At 38.3% G+C, this 20,825-nt stretch overlaps 1 protein-coding gene across 3 annotated transcripts in view; it reads right to left on the minus strand.

Moving 5' to 3' along the window:
- Window positions 1-20,825, minus strand: part of CADM1 (cell adhesion molecule 1) — a 636,874-nt gene that overhangs the window by 185,463 nt on the left and 430,586 nt on the right. For all 3 annotated transcript variants that reach the window (XM_053691376.1, XM_053691375.1, XM_053691374.1), the window contains exons 7-8: window positions 15,407-15,503; window positions 1,253-1,425 (exon numbers count right to left, since the gene is read on the minus strand). In XM_053691376.1, the coding sequence (XP_053547351.1) occupies window positions 1,253-1,425; window positions 15,407-15,503 (270 nt within the window). The remainder of the gene's footprint in view (window positions 1-1,252; window positions 1,426-15,406; window positions 15,504-20,825) is intronic.

Below are 20,825 nucleotides of genomic sequence, written 5' to 3' on the forward strand. Positions count from 1 at the left end.
GTTGGTATAACAAGACAGTGAGGGGCAGCAGGCTATTATATATGGGTGTATAGAGAGTTATAACAAGGTAGTGATGTGCAGTAGGTTATTTGGCGTGTAGGTAGGTATAACAAGACAGTGAGGGGCAGCAGGGTACTGTATATGGGTGTATAGGGAGTTATAACAAGGTAGTGATGTGCAGTAGGTTATTTGGCGTGTAGGTAGGTATAACAAGACAGTGAGGGGCAACAGGGTAATGTATCTGGGTGTATAGGGAGTTATAACTATACAATGAAATGCAGTAGGTTAGTTGGTGTATAGGGAGGTATAACAAGGTAGTGATGCATAGTAGGTTATTTGGTGAATAGGGAGGGATAACAAGGTAGTGATATGCAGTAGGTTATTGGTGCATTTGGAGGTATAACAAGACAGTGAGGGGTAGCAGGGTATTGTATCTGGGTGTATAGGGAGTTATAACTAGGTAGTGATATGCAGTAGGTTATTTGGTGCCTAAGGAGGTATAAAAAGACAATAAGGGTCAGCAGGGTGTTGTACCTGGGTGTATAGGGAGTTATAACTAGGTAGTGATATGCAGTAGGTTATTTGGTGTATAGGGAGGTATAACAAGACAGTGAGGGGTAGCAGGGTATTGTATCTGGGTGTATAGGGAGTTATAACTAGGTAGTGATATGCAGTAGGTTATTTGGTGCATAAGGATGTATAAAAAGACAATAAGGGTCAGCAGGGTATTGTATCTGGGTGTATAGGGAGTTATAACTAGGTAGTAATATGCAGTAGGTTATTGGTGCATTGGGAGGTATAACAAGGCAGTAAGGGGCAGCAGGATGTTGTATATGGGTGTATAGGGAGTTATAACAAGGTAGTAATATGCAGTAGGTTATTGGTGCATTGGGAGGTATAACAAGACAGTGAGGGGTAGCAGGGTATTGTATCTGGGTGTATAGGGAGTTATAACTAGGTAGTGATATGCAGTAGGTTATTTGGTGCATAAGGAGGTAGAAAAAGACAATAAGGGTCAGCAGGGTGTTGTATCTGGGTGTATAGGGAGTTATAACTAGGTAGTGATGTGCAGTAGGTTATTTAGTGCATAGGGAGGTATAAAAAGACAATAAGGGTCAGCAGGGTGTTGGGTGTATAGAGAGTTAGTGAAGGATAACATTGGGTTGAAGAAGGTTATAAGGATTAGTAAGATGCTGCATATACTGTGAGGGAGCATTCAGTACATTTCTGTTCTTGACTGGATTTCACTCACCGTATACAAAGAGTATGTAATCAGCAGAGGCTTTTCCTAAAGAATTTGAAGCTTCACATCGGTATGTGCCATTGTCTGTTTTATTGAGATTTGTAATCAAAAGGTTGTCACCAGACACGATTGCATGGTCAGGAAGCTCATCATCCAGTCTTTGCCACAGGATTCTTTCTGGTCTGTAGGTTTAAAAACATAAAATGTTACACATAACACACCATCAGCATCAATTTTCACTTGTCTTTGTCACATCCTTGCAGGCCACATCATAAAATTACTCACAAGGTCCCTTCAACACATCATTCATATGTCACGTGATCAGATCACCATAACCATAGTCATCACATAACCACAATCAAACCTACCCTGTCAGTGTTTCTAATCATATTCAGATTTCTCAATAAAAACAAAAAATATCTATATCACAGCACAAGGCACTTTATTTCCCAATAGATTTGCTTTTTCCTATATATTTTTTACAACTTGTCTCTCTGAGGGCCTGATATTCAAAACCTTGTATTGTAATGTAGGTGTCTATGTTTCACATAAAGAACACTGTATAGCAACATAAACATTTCTCAAGATAAGATTTGCGTTTCTAATTTTTTTAAGGGCCTTGCTGTACCGACGAGACTTAGACCATCTCACCTGAGCGGCAAAGTTTTGAATATCAGGCCCTTAGAAGCTCCACTTCACAGGTCTGCAGTCTCACACGTAATGCCTGCTGACCTCCAAGGAAGGCGAACAAACACGCACCAAAACTCCCTTGGACACAACAGCTTGCAGATTCCTAGGTATTTGGCATTGATTGATGTCTACCACAGAGTAGGAATAGTAGGAGCAGGAGTGGCAGCAGTAGGAGAAGTATAAATTCCAGGTAACTCTCATGTTTATCTTTTTATGATTGATGCATTCTTTAAGGCTTGATGGGAGTATATAGAGTACGGTTGGTGAAATGTGCGTCAGACGAGAGAGTGGTGATATACATCACTTAATAGATGGGACTGGAATATTGTTTGGACACTCTTACAAATATGCATTGTAACACTTGGGATGTGCACAGGCAAAATTTGGTTTGTCTAAAAGATTTGGTTAGTAGAATATTCAGACAAGAATTTTCAATCTAAACAAAATGTGTTCAATTACATTATTGCCTATGAGAAGCCCACAAAACATTATTTTTAGCAACAAAATTACACTGTTATTACAAGAATAGGCCACTAGATGGCAATGTGGTATAGGTATTTAAAAGTCAGCCAGATTGGACTGCTTAGCACCCCTAGTGAGCAAGAGAGGTCAGGAAACATGTTGGGGTTTCTGCTAAGCTGATCATGTTTGTGAGAGGTCTGGCACACTTGAGCAGTCCACAGAGGATTACAGGCTAAGGCTGATGACGTCACACGCCAAGCCGCACTTGCATTGAGACATGCTGCCACTGTTTTGCTGGGCATAAAGTTTTAAATTATTTTATTTCTTCACATATGTGAGTGCAGTTTATCATTATATTAAGCTGGTGTTTGTTATATTGCACGAGAGGCATCCTCTTCTGTGCTTGCAACCCCTGTTTTCTGCAGATTGTCCTAAACTTTAACAGCGTGGAACAGTCGAATATCTTTTGAGGAGCTCCAACCTGGAGGAGTTAAACCTTGTTCAGTAAGCATTCAAGTACTGGATACTTTGATACAATTTGCTCCAGAGTTTACATTGGAACATCTGCTGATCTATTTATATTTCTAAGAAACTGGACATTTTGAGTCTTGTATAGTGGTTAATTTATTTTAGTTTCTGTATTTTTTTTATTCACTACTAAATAAATATCTTTTCCCAACACCCTTTTGTCTCCCACCTTCTAACATTTTACTTCTCACCACTACAACCTTCCGTACAATCTATTTTTTTTTTCAACTCTCCTTCTTTTTCAAATCCCACATACTAAAGTACCCCCATTCTCCACACACCTGCTCCAAGTTTGTATTTAGTTATTGTTAGAGACTCATTTCAGAGAAGGGCAGGAGCAGAAGAAGCGACACCAGCAGAGATACTGAACAAGGCAGGCTTTAGATTATAGTACATAAACCTAAAAAATACACCTCCAAGGGAGGAGGACAAACACATGCTTAGACAGCGGCCAATAGTTTGCTACAATTTTTGACTATAACTGATGATGACAACCACAGAGCAGGAAGGGCAGGAGCAGACAGTAGAATTACTGGACTAGGCAGGCCTCCGGTACACAAACCACAAAAGTACATCTCCAAAGGAGGAGGACAAACACGTGCTTAGAGACGTTTATACACCGCGGCTAACAGTATGCTACAATTTTTTAACTAATGACCACCATAAAGCAGGAAGGGCAGGAGTAGCAGACAGCAGACATAATGAACTAGATAGGCCTCACAGTACATGAACCTCAAAAAACCCCTCTAAGGGAGGAGGTGGTCAAACAAGGCATGACACATAAATAATTCCAGTTTGTTCCAGAAAAACCCAGTACCAAGAAAGTGGAATTTCCTTTTACACTTTTTCTAAGGAAGGCTCAGATCTTTTCTATTGTTCATCAGTTTCTATGGTGTGACCTTATGGTTTTGTGAAGAATAGAGCATAGAATGTGCAGGTTTCAGCTATTTTCAGGACTAAAAACAGACTATTTTTTTCAAACAAGATTTTGACCTGGCCAGACAAGATTCTAGCCTGTTCATACAAATGTATCTTTTCTCTGAGACCCGCAAGCTTTAACCACTCATCTGAGAGAATTCTCAGTTTTTAATGTGACTCTCAAGAGTGTCCCCATAGACACTTACACACATCAGATGAGCATCAGACCTGATAAATGAATTTCTTTCATGATGGTGACAGTCCACGAGTCATCACATATGGGAATTCCCCTCCTGACAATTAGAAAAATATACCCGAGCTTTAAATCCTTCCCTCTTCCCATGATCCTCAGTCATACATATATCCAAGTAGATGAGGAAAACAGAAAAGAAAGAAAGATATAAAGCAGGACAAAAGAAATGGAAACAAGTACCGCAGCCACCTGAACAAATAAAGGTGGCGCTCATGAACTCCCACTATTATGAAAGAAACATATTTATCAGGTAAGCATACATTTTGTCTTCTTTCAACAGACTGTGAGAGTCTGGAACCCTTAGAGCCTGAAACAAAACAGAAAGAGAAGTGTGACCCTTCAGAGAACTGATGACAAACCCTTATCCAGACGCTTTGCTGGAACACTAGGAATCCTAAAGATTTCTTGCAGTAATTTTCTGGGGGTACTGCAACAATGGTTTTCAATACCTTAAGATAAACATGCCTGGCAACTGGTTTCCTAGCCTGAATCAATGTCCAAATAATCTTTTTAGAATAACATTTCATGTTGTCAAATTCAGAGTTTTGATATCTTGATAAAAGAAAGGATCCCATCTTAGAGGGAGCTTCAAAGGTGGTCATGAGGACATATGAACTAGGTCCCCAAACCCAAACCCAATACTCTGATTCCATGCTGGAGCAATCAGAATTGCTGAGGCATGTTCTTCATTCTGGATATCATTCTGAATAGCAATACAAATGGAGGAACGATGTTAATCAGGTAAAACGACCAGGGATGCGATAGGGCATCAGGCTCGCCTGAGAGCCCAGAGACCTGGCACAATACTGGGCCAGTTTGTGATTCAAGAGAGAGGCCCCATGAGATTTATCTCTGGCAAAATTAAACTGGATCTGAGTCAGCCACCATGAGAACCACTACTTTCCTGCACTGAGCAGTGGAAAGGGAGAATATTCAGCTGAAGAGGGCACAAGACTGCTGCAGCTTTAATCTGTGCTTATCTGTTGGGAACAAATGCATAATCACTGAATCGATCATGAACAACAGAATAGACATGTGGGTCTGAGGAGTTAAGGAGCTCTTTGAAAATTTTACTTTCCAACCATGACTCTGAAGCAACAGAAGAACCATCTTAGTGTGAGACCCAGATGCATAGAGGGAGCATAAACCAGAAGGTTGTCTGAGTAAGGAACTACAGAGATTCCTTGAGCTTGAACTACAGACAAATAAGAGTTCCAAAAAAGGAAATTCGCCAGTAAACAAAATAGTAAAAAGCAAAATATTTATTTCAATTATTTAAAAGTGAATGGCTGTATGACATTCTCCAGCCTTTAGTGAAGCAGTTACCCAGCTATATCAGAGACTCAAAACATGTCATTAATGTGGTCGAGCAGCTTGAATGGAGAAAAGACTCAGGATGGCTCACTATTGATGTTGTAGCCCTCTACTCATCAATACCCCATGACAAGGGATTAAAAGCTATACATTATTTTTTGATGAGGGAAACAGCATATAGTGAGCCATTAATTGCCTTCATAATGGAAGTTACTAATTTCCTTTTAACACACAATTTTTTTCAGTTCGAGGGAGAATTCTATCTGCAGAGGTGTGGGACGGCTATGGGCGCCAAGTTTGCGCCCACCTACGCCAACCTATACATGGGTTGGTGGGAGCGGTCCCACATCTTTGCAGATAGAAACACTTTCAGACCATATATTGGACTATACTGTCGTTTTATAGACGACCTGCTATTGATTTGGAGAGGAAATGGTGAACAAGCAAAGGAGTTTGTTGAACTGTTATGTTGTAATGACCTAAATCTAAAGTTCACTTATGAATACAACAGCTCCAAAATACATTATTTAGATCTTGAACTGAAGGGGTGGCCCTCAGGGGCTATTACCACTGAAGTATAGAATACCCATTTCGGGCAACAGCCTTCTACACGCTAGAAGTTGCCACCCACGCCATGTCCCCTATTCGGTGGCAAAGGGACAATTTGTCCGTTTAAAACGGAATTGTACGTTACCAAATAGCTTTGAAAAACATGCGGACGACTTGCAGAATAGGCTCCTGGACAGGGGATATGGCATGAGTGTGATCAAAAGAGCTAGACAAGAAGTAGCTAGTACAGACAGAAGGAGTCTTCTTAGAGATGTAAACAATAATAAAAATAAAAATAATAACAAATCAACAAGTAAGTTAACTTTTGTGACTGATTATTCCAACCAATACCAACAGATTTGTGGAATAATACGTAAACACTTTAGGTTGTTAGTGGCAGAAGACTCCTTGATAGAATCAGTTAATAATGGTTGTAGGTTCTCTTACAGACGTAATAGAACTGTTGGAAACATTGTTTCACCTTCCCAATTAAGGAAATCAGGGCCCAGACCAGAACCTTCCTCTTGGCTAAGACACACAGGAACATACAGGTGTGGATACTCAAATTGTAAGGCATGTGAGCATGTCCAAGTAGGTACAACTTTTAGCTCTACAATTACGGGAGAAAGCTTCAATATAGCAGAATGTTTAAACTGCAGAGCAACTTATTGCATTTATTTGCTCTGGTGCTCCCACTGCAATCTGCAGTATGTAGGGTTAACCACTAGGGAGGTAAGGTCTCGAATTCGCGAGCATTTATCCACTATAAAAGTGGGTAAAATCAGTACACCTCTAGTGGATCATTTTGTCAAAAAACATGATAAAAATTGCAATTCTCTAAGATGGACAATCATAGAGAAGGTCAAACCAAATAAGAGAGGAGGAGACATGTTTCAAACATTGTCCCGCCAAGAGATGTATTGGATATTCAGACTTCGGACCAAGTTACCTCTTGGTCTGAACTCTGAATATGACTTTATAAATTACTGGAGTTAATCATCCTGTTGAAATTAACTAACACATATATATGGGCTTTGCAATGGTAAAGTCATACCCTTGGGGTGTTTCTCAATATAAACTCTATATACTACACATAGGTACACTTAATCAATATGTGCATGTGCTCTGAAAGTATCATTAATTAAATGAGATCTTATGCATTTTGAGTGAAGTAAGTATTCATAAACTAGTCATATACATCAGGATATATATGACTAAAATGATTTTTCCATCCATCAATATACAGTAAGTTGTTTTTACAATGTTAAAGAATCTCTCTACTCATTAATACCATTAAAAAGGGTATTGTATAAGGATACATTCCAATTAATGTGATACATTCCGTGAGGAATATTTATTGAAATCTAAAAATGTGTCAGCAAAATGAGATATATTTCAAACATATGAAGTACTAAAATTTAAACTTTAATATATATCTATAATTCAACATATTGGAAACTTTATAAGATAATACCATGTCCTAGCAACCCCTTATGATCTATAAGTCAGTTAACTATTTTGTATATAGTAATATTATTTGAATTGTAAATTATGGCATTTAAATGGTTCTTGTTTAGATTTTGTATAATGAATCAAACCTACTATGTATTGGACGTATTATTGTTCCCCTGTACCTTTAAATGTGAAAAACAGGTAATTTCCTGTGACCAATCAGGGCCCAGTGAGGGCTATCTGTGCACACACTTTGTTTTTAAGGACTATGAATACGGCTCACGCCGAAACATGTCAGTCTTAGTTAGTTAAAGGGGAGATGTCCCATCACTTTTAAATAATTGAAATAAAGATTTTGCGTTTTACTATTTTGTTTACTGGCGAATTTCCTTTTTTGGAACTCTTATTTGGATATATTTTTGCCAGAAAAGCCAGTAAAACACCCTGCAGTATCGTTTGTGTGCAGCAGCTTTTATACCTTTGAAGGAGCGCAACCGAAGGATATCTTTTTAACTCCAAGTCACACTATTTTCCTCCTGCTCTCACACTTATTGGACCCTATACTCAACCGGAGTTGAGTTCCGTGAGAACCCCTAAGCAGCCGGTGTATTTGTGTTTTTAGTTTATTTAATTGTATTTAATTGTAGGTATTGGTAGCTAATTTATTTAATGAATTTAATGATAGTGTAGTGTTAGGTTTAATTGTAACTTAGGTTAGGATTTATTTTACAGGTAATTTTGTAATTATTTTAACTAGGTAGCTATTAAATAGTTAATAACTATTTAATAGCTATTGTACCTAGTTAAAATAAATACAAAGTTGCCTGTAAAATAAATATAAATCCTAAAATAGTTACAATATAATTATTCGTTATATTGTAGCTATATTAGAGTTTATTTTACAGGTAAGTATTTAGTTTTAAATAGGAATACTTTAGTTAATAAGAGTTAATTTATTTCACTAGATTAAAATTATATTTAATTTAGGGGGGTGTTAGGGTTAGACTTAGCTTCAGGGGTTAATACATTTATTATAGTAGCGGCGAGGTCCGGTCGGCAGATTAGGGTTTAATACTTGAAGTTAGGTGGCGGCGACATGGGGGGGAGGGCAGATTAGGGGTTAATAAATATTATGTAGGTGTCGGCGATGTTGGGGGCAACAGATTAGGGGTTCATAGGGATAATGTAGGTTGCGGCGATGTGCGGTCGGCAGATTAGGGGTTAAAAATATTTATTATAGTGGCGGCAATGTGGGGGGACCTCGGTTTAGGGGTACATAGGTAGTTTATGGGTGTTAGTGTACTTTATAGCACTGTAATTAAGAGCTTTATATACCGGCGTTAGCCCATAAAGCTCTTAAGTACAGCCTTTCCATGGGCGCTCACTTCAGCCAAGACTCTAAATACCGGCGTTAGGAAGATCCCATTGAAAAGATAGGATACGCAATTGGCGTAAGGGGATCTGCGGTATGGAAAAGTCGCGGCTTGAAAGTGAGCGGTACACCTTTACCTGGCCGACTCTAAATACCAGCGGGCGGCCAAAAGCAGCGTTAGGATCCCTTAACGCTGCCTTTGACGGCTAACGCAGAACTCTAAATCTAGGTGTTAGTGTCTCACATTGTGTCACGCACCACATAGTGTCTCGCATCACATAGTGTCACACATCACATAGTATACATTCAAATACAAAGTGTCCAAAGGGTAAAATTGTAAATTCTTTATTCATGGAAGATATCTATCAATTAAAACAACAAAGTTACAACACAACTAAATGCAGTGTCAGCAAACCGACTGACGCGTTTGGCTGAACGCTGTAGTTTTAGCCTAGAGAGACTCTGACACTTACACATATTTAAACCTTTAACGTTACGACTATTGATTAAAATCAATATATTACATCACCCGTGTTGTACACCTACTAGAGTTCTTAAAGTGGTACAGGACCTTTATATTCAGGGTTAATTCTGTGTTCTAGAATAACATTTTTTATTCTTTTTGTTTTTTAACAATCTTATTTTGATTTTAATTTTAAATGTCAAAGTTAACCCTTGAACAAATTATTCCATAACCAGATAAACATTCTAAACAATTTTGTACATATTAGAAATTACTCTCTAAACTTCTTTCGAACTAAACTCCCCCTCTTTACTATACTATAATATATAACATGTAGATATACACTGTTAAGCTCTCATCACATGGTATGAAGCGCTCAGAATGTTTAAAAATATATACAGTATCTATATATAAGAAAACATTATTAAGAAAAGATTATCTTATCTTATCTGCAATACCTATCCATTATTGCTATTATACACAAAACATGTAATTTAGTTGATTTCCAAACGTTAATCAGGTCATACTCTGAATTGAAGCCTTGTGGAATCCTGGTCTTCAATTTGAAGAACCAGAAGACCTCCCTTTTGAACAACATCACATCTCTGTCTTCACCGCTATCACCTATGGGCACCTGTTCTACTATTGTCCATTTCAGTGTATTTGCATGCTTCTGATGTTTCAATTTGAAGTGTTGTATCAATGGGGTGGTTAGAGAGCTAGATTTGATGTTGAACAAATGTCCCTGTATCCTAATCCTTATCTCACGACTCTTCATGCCTAAATATTGTAGATTACATTCTACACATGTCAAAAGATAAATCACATGTGTAGTACGGAATTATAACATATTTTATGTGTAACTGTTTCACCTGTAGCTGTACTGAAAAACCTTTACTTGATTTTAAAAAATTCACAAGCCTTGCATGTTGTATTGTGGCATCTGTATACCCCTTTCTGTGTTAACAATGATGATCTCTCAATGTTTGTAGCGTTCAAATTTGTTGAGGAGATCAAATCTTTTATTGTCAAATGTACTTTTCTTCTCTCTTCTATTAGTTAACAGGGCCTCCCTATCTTTATCTGCTACATCATTTTTCATCCCAGTCACTAAAGGTTTTGAGTAGCCTCTTTCCCTAAACCTGTCAGCCATGTGGTTGGCATGTGTCTCATATTGTTCTAAACCAGAGCAATTTCTTTGTAGTCTTACAAATTGTCCTTTTGTGATAGCCTTGAAGACCCATGGTGGATGATTACTTTTTGCATGTAGTATAGTGTTTTTTCCACCTGAGGGAACAATTGTATATAATAGCAATAATATATAGGTATTGCAGATAAGATGAGATAATGTTTTCTTAATAATGTTTTCTTAGGATTGTTGGCAAAAAATAGATATATAGTTTTAAACATTCTGAACGCTTCATACTATGTACAGTAAAGAGGAGGAGTTCAGTTCGAAAGAAGTTTAGAGAGTAATTTCTACCACGTACAAAATTATTTAGAATGTTTAATTTATCTGGTTATGGAATAATTTATTCATGGGTTAACTTTGACATTTAAAATTAAAATCAAAATAAGATTGTTAAAAAACAAAAAGAATAAATAGAGTTATTCTAGTACACAGAATTAACCCTGACTATAAGGGTCCTGTACCACTTTAAGAACTCTAGTAGGTGTACAACACGGATGATGTCATATTTATTTAAACCAATAGTCATATTGTTAAAGGTTTAAATATGTGTGTCAGAGTCTCTCTAGGCTAAGACCACGGCATTCAGCCGAAACGTGTCAGCCTGTTTGCTGTCATCCTGCATTTAGGTGTCTTGTAACTTTGTTGTTTTAATTGATAGATATCTTCCACAAATTAAGGATTTACAATTTTACCCTTTGGATACTTTGTATTTGAATGTATACTTGCTGGTCGATTCATCTAACAAAGGGTTTCCTCAAGACAGGCTTGTTTCCTTCCATTGGCCAATGTAACAAGAGTGGGAGTGACCGGACTGAAGCATCGGATCGGTCACGGTGGGTAGCAGCGAGAACGTGGACATGCCGCGGCAACTAGCCATCTGAAAGAGGGGCACTACTGTTTGTGGGATTTAAAGGGACAGTCTACACCAGAAATGTTATTATTTAAATAGATAGATAATCCTTTTATTAACCATTCCCCAGTTTTGCATAATCAACACAGTTTTATTAATATGGTTTACATTTGTGATCACCTTCTTTCTAAGCCTCTGCAGACTGCCCCCTTATCTCAGTGCTTTTGACAGACATACAGTTTAGCCAATCAGTGCAGACTCCTAAATAACACCATGGGAGTGAGAACAATGTTATTTATATGACACACATGAACTAGTACTGTCTAACTGTGAAAAACTTTAAAAATGCTCTGAGCTAAGAGGCGGTTTTCAACTGTTTAGAAATCAGTTTGAGCCGAGCTAGGTTTAGCTTTTCAAAAATACCACCAAGTGAACAAAGCAAATTTAATGATAAAAGTCAATTGAAAAGTTGTTTAAAATTGCATGCCCTATCTGAATAATGAAAGTTTAATTTTGACTAGACTGTCCCTTTAAAGGACACCATTAAGGTATCATACCTCCCTGAGCTTCAGTGACCGGACGGGTCAAAGTTAGCTGCGGAAAACAGCAACAAAATCAAAATGGTATTTCCCTGCTAAGCTAATATATTCAAATGTAAATGTACATTGGAGGCGGACATAACGGTCTTTCCATTTGGAAATAATGCACTTCTGAATGGAGAACTTTGACAGTTTTTTTCCCCGGAAACAAGCAGTTAGAAAACTGTGAATAACTCACTAAGTCTAAAGGTTTTGCACCGCTAGCACATAGTACTTTGTTTGTTAATACGCATCACATAGTTTTACGCATCACAGTGTCACGCATCGCATCAGTGTCACGCATCGCAGTGACACACATCACATCAGTGTCACGCATCGCATCAGTGTCACGCATCGTATCAGTGTCACGCATCACATCAGTGTCACGCATCACATCAGTTTCACACATCGCATCAGAGTGGCTCGCATCAGAGTGTCTCGCATCACAGTGTCTCGCATCACAGTGTCTCGCATCACAGTGTGTCACGCATCACATAGTGTCTGGCATCACAGTGTCTGACATTACAGTGTCTGACATCACAGTGTCACACATCAGTGTCAGACATCACACAGCACCACACATCATAGTGTCTCACATCACATAGTGTCAGACATTACACTGTCTCACATCACATAGTGCCAGACATCACATAGCGCCAAACATAAGTGTCTCACATAACAGTGTCTCACATCACATAGTGTCAGACATCACATAGCGCCACACACCACAATCAGTGTCACACATCATAAGCGCCACACACCACAATCAGTGTCACACATCATATAGCGTCACACATCACATAGCGCCACACACCACTTAGCACAAGGATGCCATTAATCCGCCTGGAAGACCGATAGTCTCTGGGATAGGCTCATTATGTGATAATTTATCTAAATATATAGATTACTACCTACAACCTGTAGTAAGTAACACAAGAGCCTATCTCAGAGACACTATTGATGTCATTAATAAATTTGAGGGCTTCTCATGGGAAAAAGAATATGTATGGGTTACCTGCGACGTCTCCGCACTATATACTAGTATACCACACCTACTAGGGACATCAGTAATTAGAGAGACATTGAACAAAATTAAACTACCTAAAGATCAAATTTCATTTATTGTAGATTCTATTTTTTGCATCCTTACCCATAATTATTTCCTATTCAAAGGGATATATTACAAACAAATCCAGGGGACAGTGATGGAGACGACATTTGCACCATCGTACGCAAATCTTTTTATGTCCCATTTTGAAACAAATATGATATGGAGTAATAACCCGTTCGAAGGAAATATTGTTAAATATTATCGTTATATAGACGATATTATATTGATATGGGAGGGGTCTTTGGATGAAATTAATCATTTTATAACAAATATGAATTCGAATAAATATAATCTAAAATTTACCCACGAAACATCCCCAAAAAAAGAAGAAAATCGAATTGGACATTTTAGCATTTCTATAAATTTAATACTGTTTTTGAATATATATCAATTTAATTACTGTGAGGTTTTAATTAATTCTATTTACATATATATATTTATTTATTCATCTTTTATCAAATATCATACAATTTTAAGTATTTATTACAATAGGTATGGATGTTTCTATTGTGTAAATATATATATTTGGGATTTCAGTGTGTTTTTATTTAAATATATAAGCGTGTAATAGGGAAGGGTATTGGTTTATACATTGTATTTATTTATATGTATTTAAGATATATTCGCCTATTTTATCTATGTATTTATTCTGTGTATATGTAATGCTTTAATAATGTACTGCAAATATCATATTATTGTGGTCAAATCTATATGAGGATATTAACAATCATGTGTTACTAACATTTGATTGGCTTAGAATCATGACAAGTATGGGAAGCTAGTTCTTGAGAAAGTCCCTCTGACGCGTATAATTTTTTCCTGTTGTGAATTTGACCCTATGAGGCATCCGTAGGACCTCTGGTATCACGTGGTATACGTGTATTGTCAGAAGGAATCCTGTATGCGGAAGAGCCGAGGGCAGACATTCACGTTCCCGTAACCGGTTAGTACTCTATATTACTTTTTTTTTTACTTGTAAATGAAAAGGTTGTACAATTACAAGACTGGATGCTTGATCGAGTCCGGGAGCGTTGGGGAATGTGAAAGATGTGCTATTTATCTTTTTACCTCTTGTGAGTACAGACATAGCGTGTGGCTATAAATAAAACTGTTACCTCTACACTTGAATAGTGTTTGCGCTTTTCTTCTTTTTCAACTTCTAGACACCACATAGTGCCACACATCACAGTGTCTCACATGACATAGTGTCAGAGATTACACACTGTCACACATCACATAGTGTCACACGTCACAGTGTCTCACATCACATAGCGTCAGAGATTACACACTGTCACAGACCACATAGTGTCACACATCACAGTGTCTCATATCACATAGTGCCAGACATCACATAGCGCCAGACATCAGTGTCTCACATAACAGTGTCTCACATCACATAGTGCCACACATCAGTGTCACATCACATAGCGCCACACACCACAATCAGTGTCACACATCATATAGCTTCACCCACCACATAGTGCCACACATCACAGTGTCTTACACCCCATAGTGTCAGACATTACACTATCACACATCACATAGTGTCACACATCACATAGTGTCTCACATCACATAGTGTCAGACATCACATAGTGTCACACATCAGTGTCTCACATAAGTGTCTCACATCACATAGTTTCACACATCACTGTCAGACATCACATAGCGCCACACACCACAGTGTCCCACATCATATAGCGTTACACACCACAGATCGCCACACATCACAGTGTCTCACATCAGTGTCTCACATCACAGTGTCTCACATCACATAGCCACATACCACACATCATAGTGTCACACACCACATAGTGTCAAACACCACATAGGGTCACACACCACAATCAGTGTCACACATCAGTGTCACAAACCACAATCAGTGCCTCACATCACACAGTGTCTCGCATCACACAGTGTCTCGCATCACACAGTGTCTCGCATCACATAGTGTCAGGCATCACATAGTGTCTCGCATCACATAGTGTCAGGCATCACATAGCACCACAATCCGTGTCTCACATCACACAGTGTGTCACATCACATAGTGTCTCACATCACATAGGGTCTCGCATCACAGTGTCACACATCACATAGTGCCAGATACCCAAATCAGTTTCACACATCACATAGTGCCAGATACCCCAATCAGTGTCACACATCACATAGTGCCAGATACCCCAATCAGTGTCACACATCACATAGTGCCAGATACCTCAATCAGTGTCACACATCACATAGTGTCTCACATCACAGTATGTGTCACACATCATAGCACCACACTCGCCATTCAGCATCACATATATCATTGGTGTTTTTTGGTAGCAGAATAACATATTGTTCTATGTGTATCTACACCACACAGCTCACTCATGGCACACTTCTCATGCCCAGCAACTCATTGTTAGTGTCACAAATTATTTTTTCTTACTTTGGTTTGCCGACAACTCTACAAGTCAACTCCAATGATTCTCCTTCTCTGGTCAGTCCTTGTGGATAACTCACAGACACTAAGACAAAAGGTTTGTCTGTAAAGAAATGTTCATAAGAGCCAGTTATACATCTGAGGAAAACGGTTGCTATTTTTTCAGGAACAAAAAAGAGAGACAGAGGGACAAAACAGGGTACTACACTAGAAAATATAGGTATGTCGCTCTCTCAATTACATTTTCAGTGAGACAAAATAATATTCACTAATCTGACTTATCAATAGAATTGTCAGGACTAGGTGGTAACAGGAGATGCATCCCATGTTCAAAGCTGGCCAAGATATCTCATATTCATAAGTGTCTCATCCACCTCAAATTCACAACTGGCTGTTCCAGCTCATATTCACAACTGTCTCATTCACAACTGACTGTTCCAACTCATATTTACAACTGTCTCATCCACTTCATATTCAGACTGTTCCAACTCATAATCAAACAGACTGTTCCAACTCATATTCAAACAGACTGTTCCAACTCATATTCACCTGTCTCATCCACTTCATATTAACAACTGGCTGTTCCAACTCATATTCACAACTGTCTCGTCCACATCATATTCACAACTGACTGTTTCAACTAAAATTCAAAACTGTCTCATCCACCTCAAATTCACAAATGACTGTTCCAACTTATATTCACAACTGTCTCATCCACATCATATTCACAATTCACTGTTTCAACTAATATTTACAACTGTCTCATCCACATCTTCACAACTGACTGTTTTAACTAATATTCGCAAAAGGGGTTTAGAAAACAGCACCTCAATACCTTTGGCTTGTTTGGCACGGAACCCAGGACCTGCCTCGTCCCTCAGGTACTTCAAACAAACAAAAGATTGTTCCAGCCACCAACACTTTTAAAAAGACCTTTATTTTTTCACATTGGGTCCAAGCAAAAAACTACAACGTTTCAGGCCTGCTATAGGCCCTTAGTCATGTATGTAGCAGGCCTGAAACGTTGTAGTTTTTTGCTTGGACCCAATGTGAAAGAATAAAGGTCTTTTTAAAAGTGTTGGTGGCTGGAACAATCTTTTGTTTGTTTTAACTAATATTCACAACTGTCTCATCCACCTCAAATTCACAACTGTCGCATTCACTTAATTTTCACAACTGTTTCATACACATCATATTCAAAACAAACTGTTCCCACTTACATTCAAAACTGTCTCATACACATAATATTCACAACAGACTGTTCCAACTCATATTCACCTGTCTCCTCCACCTCATATTCACAACTGTCTCATCCATCTTATATTCACAACTGACTGTTCCAACTAATATTCACAACTGTCTTATCCACCTTATATTCACAAATGACTATTCCAACTCATATTCACAAATGTCTCATCCACATCATATTTAAAACGGACTGTTGCCACTCATATTCACAACTGTCTCATCCATTTCATATTCATAACTGTCTTATCCACCTCAAATTCACAACTGACTGTTCAAGCTCATATTCACAACTGTCCCATTCACTTAATTTTCACAACTGGCTGTTCTAACGCATTCACAACTGTCTCATCCACATAATATTCACATCAGACTGTTCCAACTCATATTGACAACTGTTTCATAAACATCATATTCAAAGCGAACTGTTCCAACTCATATTCACAACTGTCTCATCCACTTCATGTTCACAACTAACTGTTCCAACTCATATTCACCTGTCTCATCCACCTTATATTCACAACTGTCTCATCCACCTTATATTCTGTTCCAACTCATATTCAAACAGATTGTTCCAAGTCATATTCAAACAGACTATTCCAACTCATATTCAAACAGACTGTTCCAACTCATATTCACCTGTCTCATCCACTTCATATTAACAACTGGTTGTTCCAAGTCATATTCACAACTGTCTCATCCACATCATATTCACCACTGACTGTTCCAACTCATATTCACAACTGTCTCATCCACTTCATGTTCACAACTAACTGTTCCATCTCATATTTACCTGTCTCATCCACATTATATTCACAACTGTCCCATCCACCTTATATTCACAACTGCCTGTTCCAACTCATATTCACAACTGGCAGTTCCAACTGATATTCACAACTGGCTGTTCCAACTCATATTCACAACTGGCTGTTCCAACTCATATTCACAACTGGCTGTTCCAACTCATATTCACAACTGTCTCATCCACTTCATATTCACAACTGACTGTTCCAAATCATATTTACAACTGTTTCATCCACCTCATATTCACAACTGACTGTGAAGAACATTGGAATGTTATGTCCGGTTAGCACATATCTGTTCCAACTCATATTCACCTGTCTCATCCACCTTATATTCACAACTGACTATTCCAACTTATATTCACAACTGTCTCATCCCCATCATATTTAAAACAAACTGTTCCCACTCATATTCACAACTGTCTTATCCATTTCATATTCACAACTAACTGTTCTGACTCATATTCACAATTGTCTCATGCACTTCATATTTTAAACTAACTGTTCCAATATTTACAACTTACTTTTTCAACTCATATTCACCTACTCTCACCCACCTTGTATTCACAACTGACTGTTCCAACTCATATTCACAATTGTTTCATCCACTTCCTATTCACAACTGACTACTCCAACTCATATTCAAAACTGCGTTTTCCAACTCATATTCATAACCGTCTCATCCACAGCATATTTAAAACAGAATGTTCCCACTTGTATTCACAACTGTCTCCTCCACTTCATATACACAACTAACTGTTCAAACTCATATTCACAATTGTCTCATCCAACCTTATATTAACAATTGTCTGTTCCAAGTCATAACTCACTGTGTCAAGTCATATTCACCTGTTTCATCCACCTTATTCATAACTGTCTATTCTACATCATATTTACAAGTGCCTCATCCACTTCAAATTCACAACGGGCTGTTCCAGCTAATATTCACAACTATCAAATCCACATCAAATTAAAAATGAACTGTATCCACTTATATTCACTACTGTCTCATCCATTTCATATTCACAACTGACTGTTCCAATTCATATTCACCTGTCTCATCCACCTTATATTCACAGCTAACTGTTCCAACTCATATTCATCTGTCTCATCCACATTATATTCACAGCTAACTGTTCCAACTCATATTCACAACTGCCTCATCCACCTTATATTCACAGCTAACTGTTCCAACTCATATTCACAACTGCCTCACAACTCACATTCACAACTGCCTCATTCACCTTATATTCACAACTGGCTGTTACAACTCATATTCACAACTGTCTAATCCACCTTATATTCACAACTGGCTGTTCCAAGTTGTATTTACAACTGTCTCATCAACATCATATACACAACTAACATTTGCAAATCATATTTACAACTGTCTCATCCACCTTATATTCTCATCTGTCTCATTCAACTTAAGTTGACAACTGGCTAATCCACCTTACATTAACACCGCTCTCATCCACCTTATATTTCCAACTGTCTCATACACCTCACATTCACAACTATCTGTTCCAACAACTCATATTCAAAACTGTCTCATTAACCTTATATTCACAACTGGCTGTTCCAACTCATATTCACAACTGGCTCATCCACCTCATATTCACAACTGACTGTTCCAACTCATATTTACAACTGTTTCATCCACCTCATATTCACAACTGACTGCTCCACCTCATATTCACAACTGACTGTGAAGAACATTGGAATGTGAAATATTTATATTTTTATGTTGGGTTAGTACATATGAGAATGCGCAAGAGTGGGGTGTTTTCCTCCATTGACTTCTATGGGGGAATACGTGAACGCACACATGGTATTCTAACTTCAGCTTTTTGCGCTCATCGGGTTAGTGCTCGATTGAAAACATTTTACTTTCAACTCGTAATATGAGCACAACTCAACGAGCACAAAAAGCTTACTTCTAGCACAATTAACGCTCAAACAGGAGCGCTAATTTGTGCTCCACTTGTAATCCGGCCTCTAATATTCATAACTGGTTCATCCATCTAATATTCACAACTGGCTGATCCACCTCATATTCACAGCTGACTAAGATATCATATATTCAAAACTGGCTGATCCCCCTTATATTCACAACTGACTAAAATAGCTTATATTCACAAAACAAAATTTATGCTTACCTGATAAATTTATTTCTCTTGTGGTGTATCCAGTCCACGGATTCATCCATTACTTGTGGGATATTCTCCTTCCCAACAGGAAGCTGCAAGAGGATCACCCACAGCAGAGCTGTCTATATAGCTCCTCCCCTAACTGCCACCCCCAGTCATTAGACCGAAGACAAGCAAGAGAAAGGAGAAACTATAGGGTGCAGTGGTGACTGTAGTTTAAAAATAAAAAACACCTGCCTTAAAATGACAGGGCGGGCCGTGGACTGGATACACCACAAGAGAAATAAATTTATCAGGTAAGCATAAATTTTGTTTTCTCTTGTAAAGTGTATCCAGTCCACGGATTCATCCATTACTTGTGGGATACCAATACCAAAGCTATAGGACACGGATGAAGGGAGGGACAAAGCAGGCGCTTAAACGGAAGGCACCACTGCCTGTAAGACCTTTCTCCCAAAAATAGCCTCCGAAGAAGCAAAAGTATCAAATTTATAGAATTTAGAAAAAGTATGAAGCGAAGACCAAGTCGCCGCCTTACAAATCTGTTCAACAGAAGCCTCATTTTTAAAAGCCCATGTGGAAGCCACCACTCTAGTGGAATGAGCTGTAATTCTTTCAGGAGGCTGCTGGCCAGCAGTCTCATAAGCTAAGCAAATTATACTTCTTAACCAAAAGGAAAGGCCTTTCCTCTGTCCAGAGTAGACAACAAACAATGCAGATGTTTGACGAAAATCTTTAGTAGCTTGTAAATAAAACTTTAAAGCACGAACCACGTCAAGATTGTGTAATAGACGTTCCTTTTTTGAAGAAGGATTAGGACACAGTGACGGAACAACTATCTCCTGATTGATATTCTTATTAGATACCACCTTAGCAAGAAACCCAGGTTTGGTACGCAAAACTACCTTATCTGCATGGAAGATCAGATAAGGGGAATCACACTGCAAGGCAGATAACTCTGAAACTCTTCGAGCCGAAGAGATAGCTACCAAAAACAGAACTTTCCAAGATAAAAGCTTGATATCTATGGAATGCAGAGGTTCAAACGGAACCCCTTGAAGAACTTTAAGAACTAAATTTAAACTCCATGGTGGAGCAACAGATTTAAACACAGGCTTGATTCTAACTAACGCCTGACAAAACGCCTGAACGCCTGGAACATCCACCAGACGCTTGTGCAAAAGAATAGACAGAGCAGAAATCTGTCCCTTTAAGGAACTAGCTGAC

This window comes from Bombina bombina, chromosome 8 (genome assembly GCF_027579735.1).
Source record: "Bombina bombina isolate aBomBom1 chromosome 8, aBomBom1.pri, whole genome shotgun sequence".
NCBI classification, from domain to species: Eukaryota; Metazoa; Chordata; class Amphibia; order Anura; family Bombinatoridae; genus Bombina; species Bombina bombina.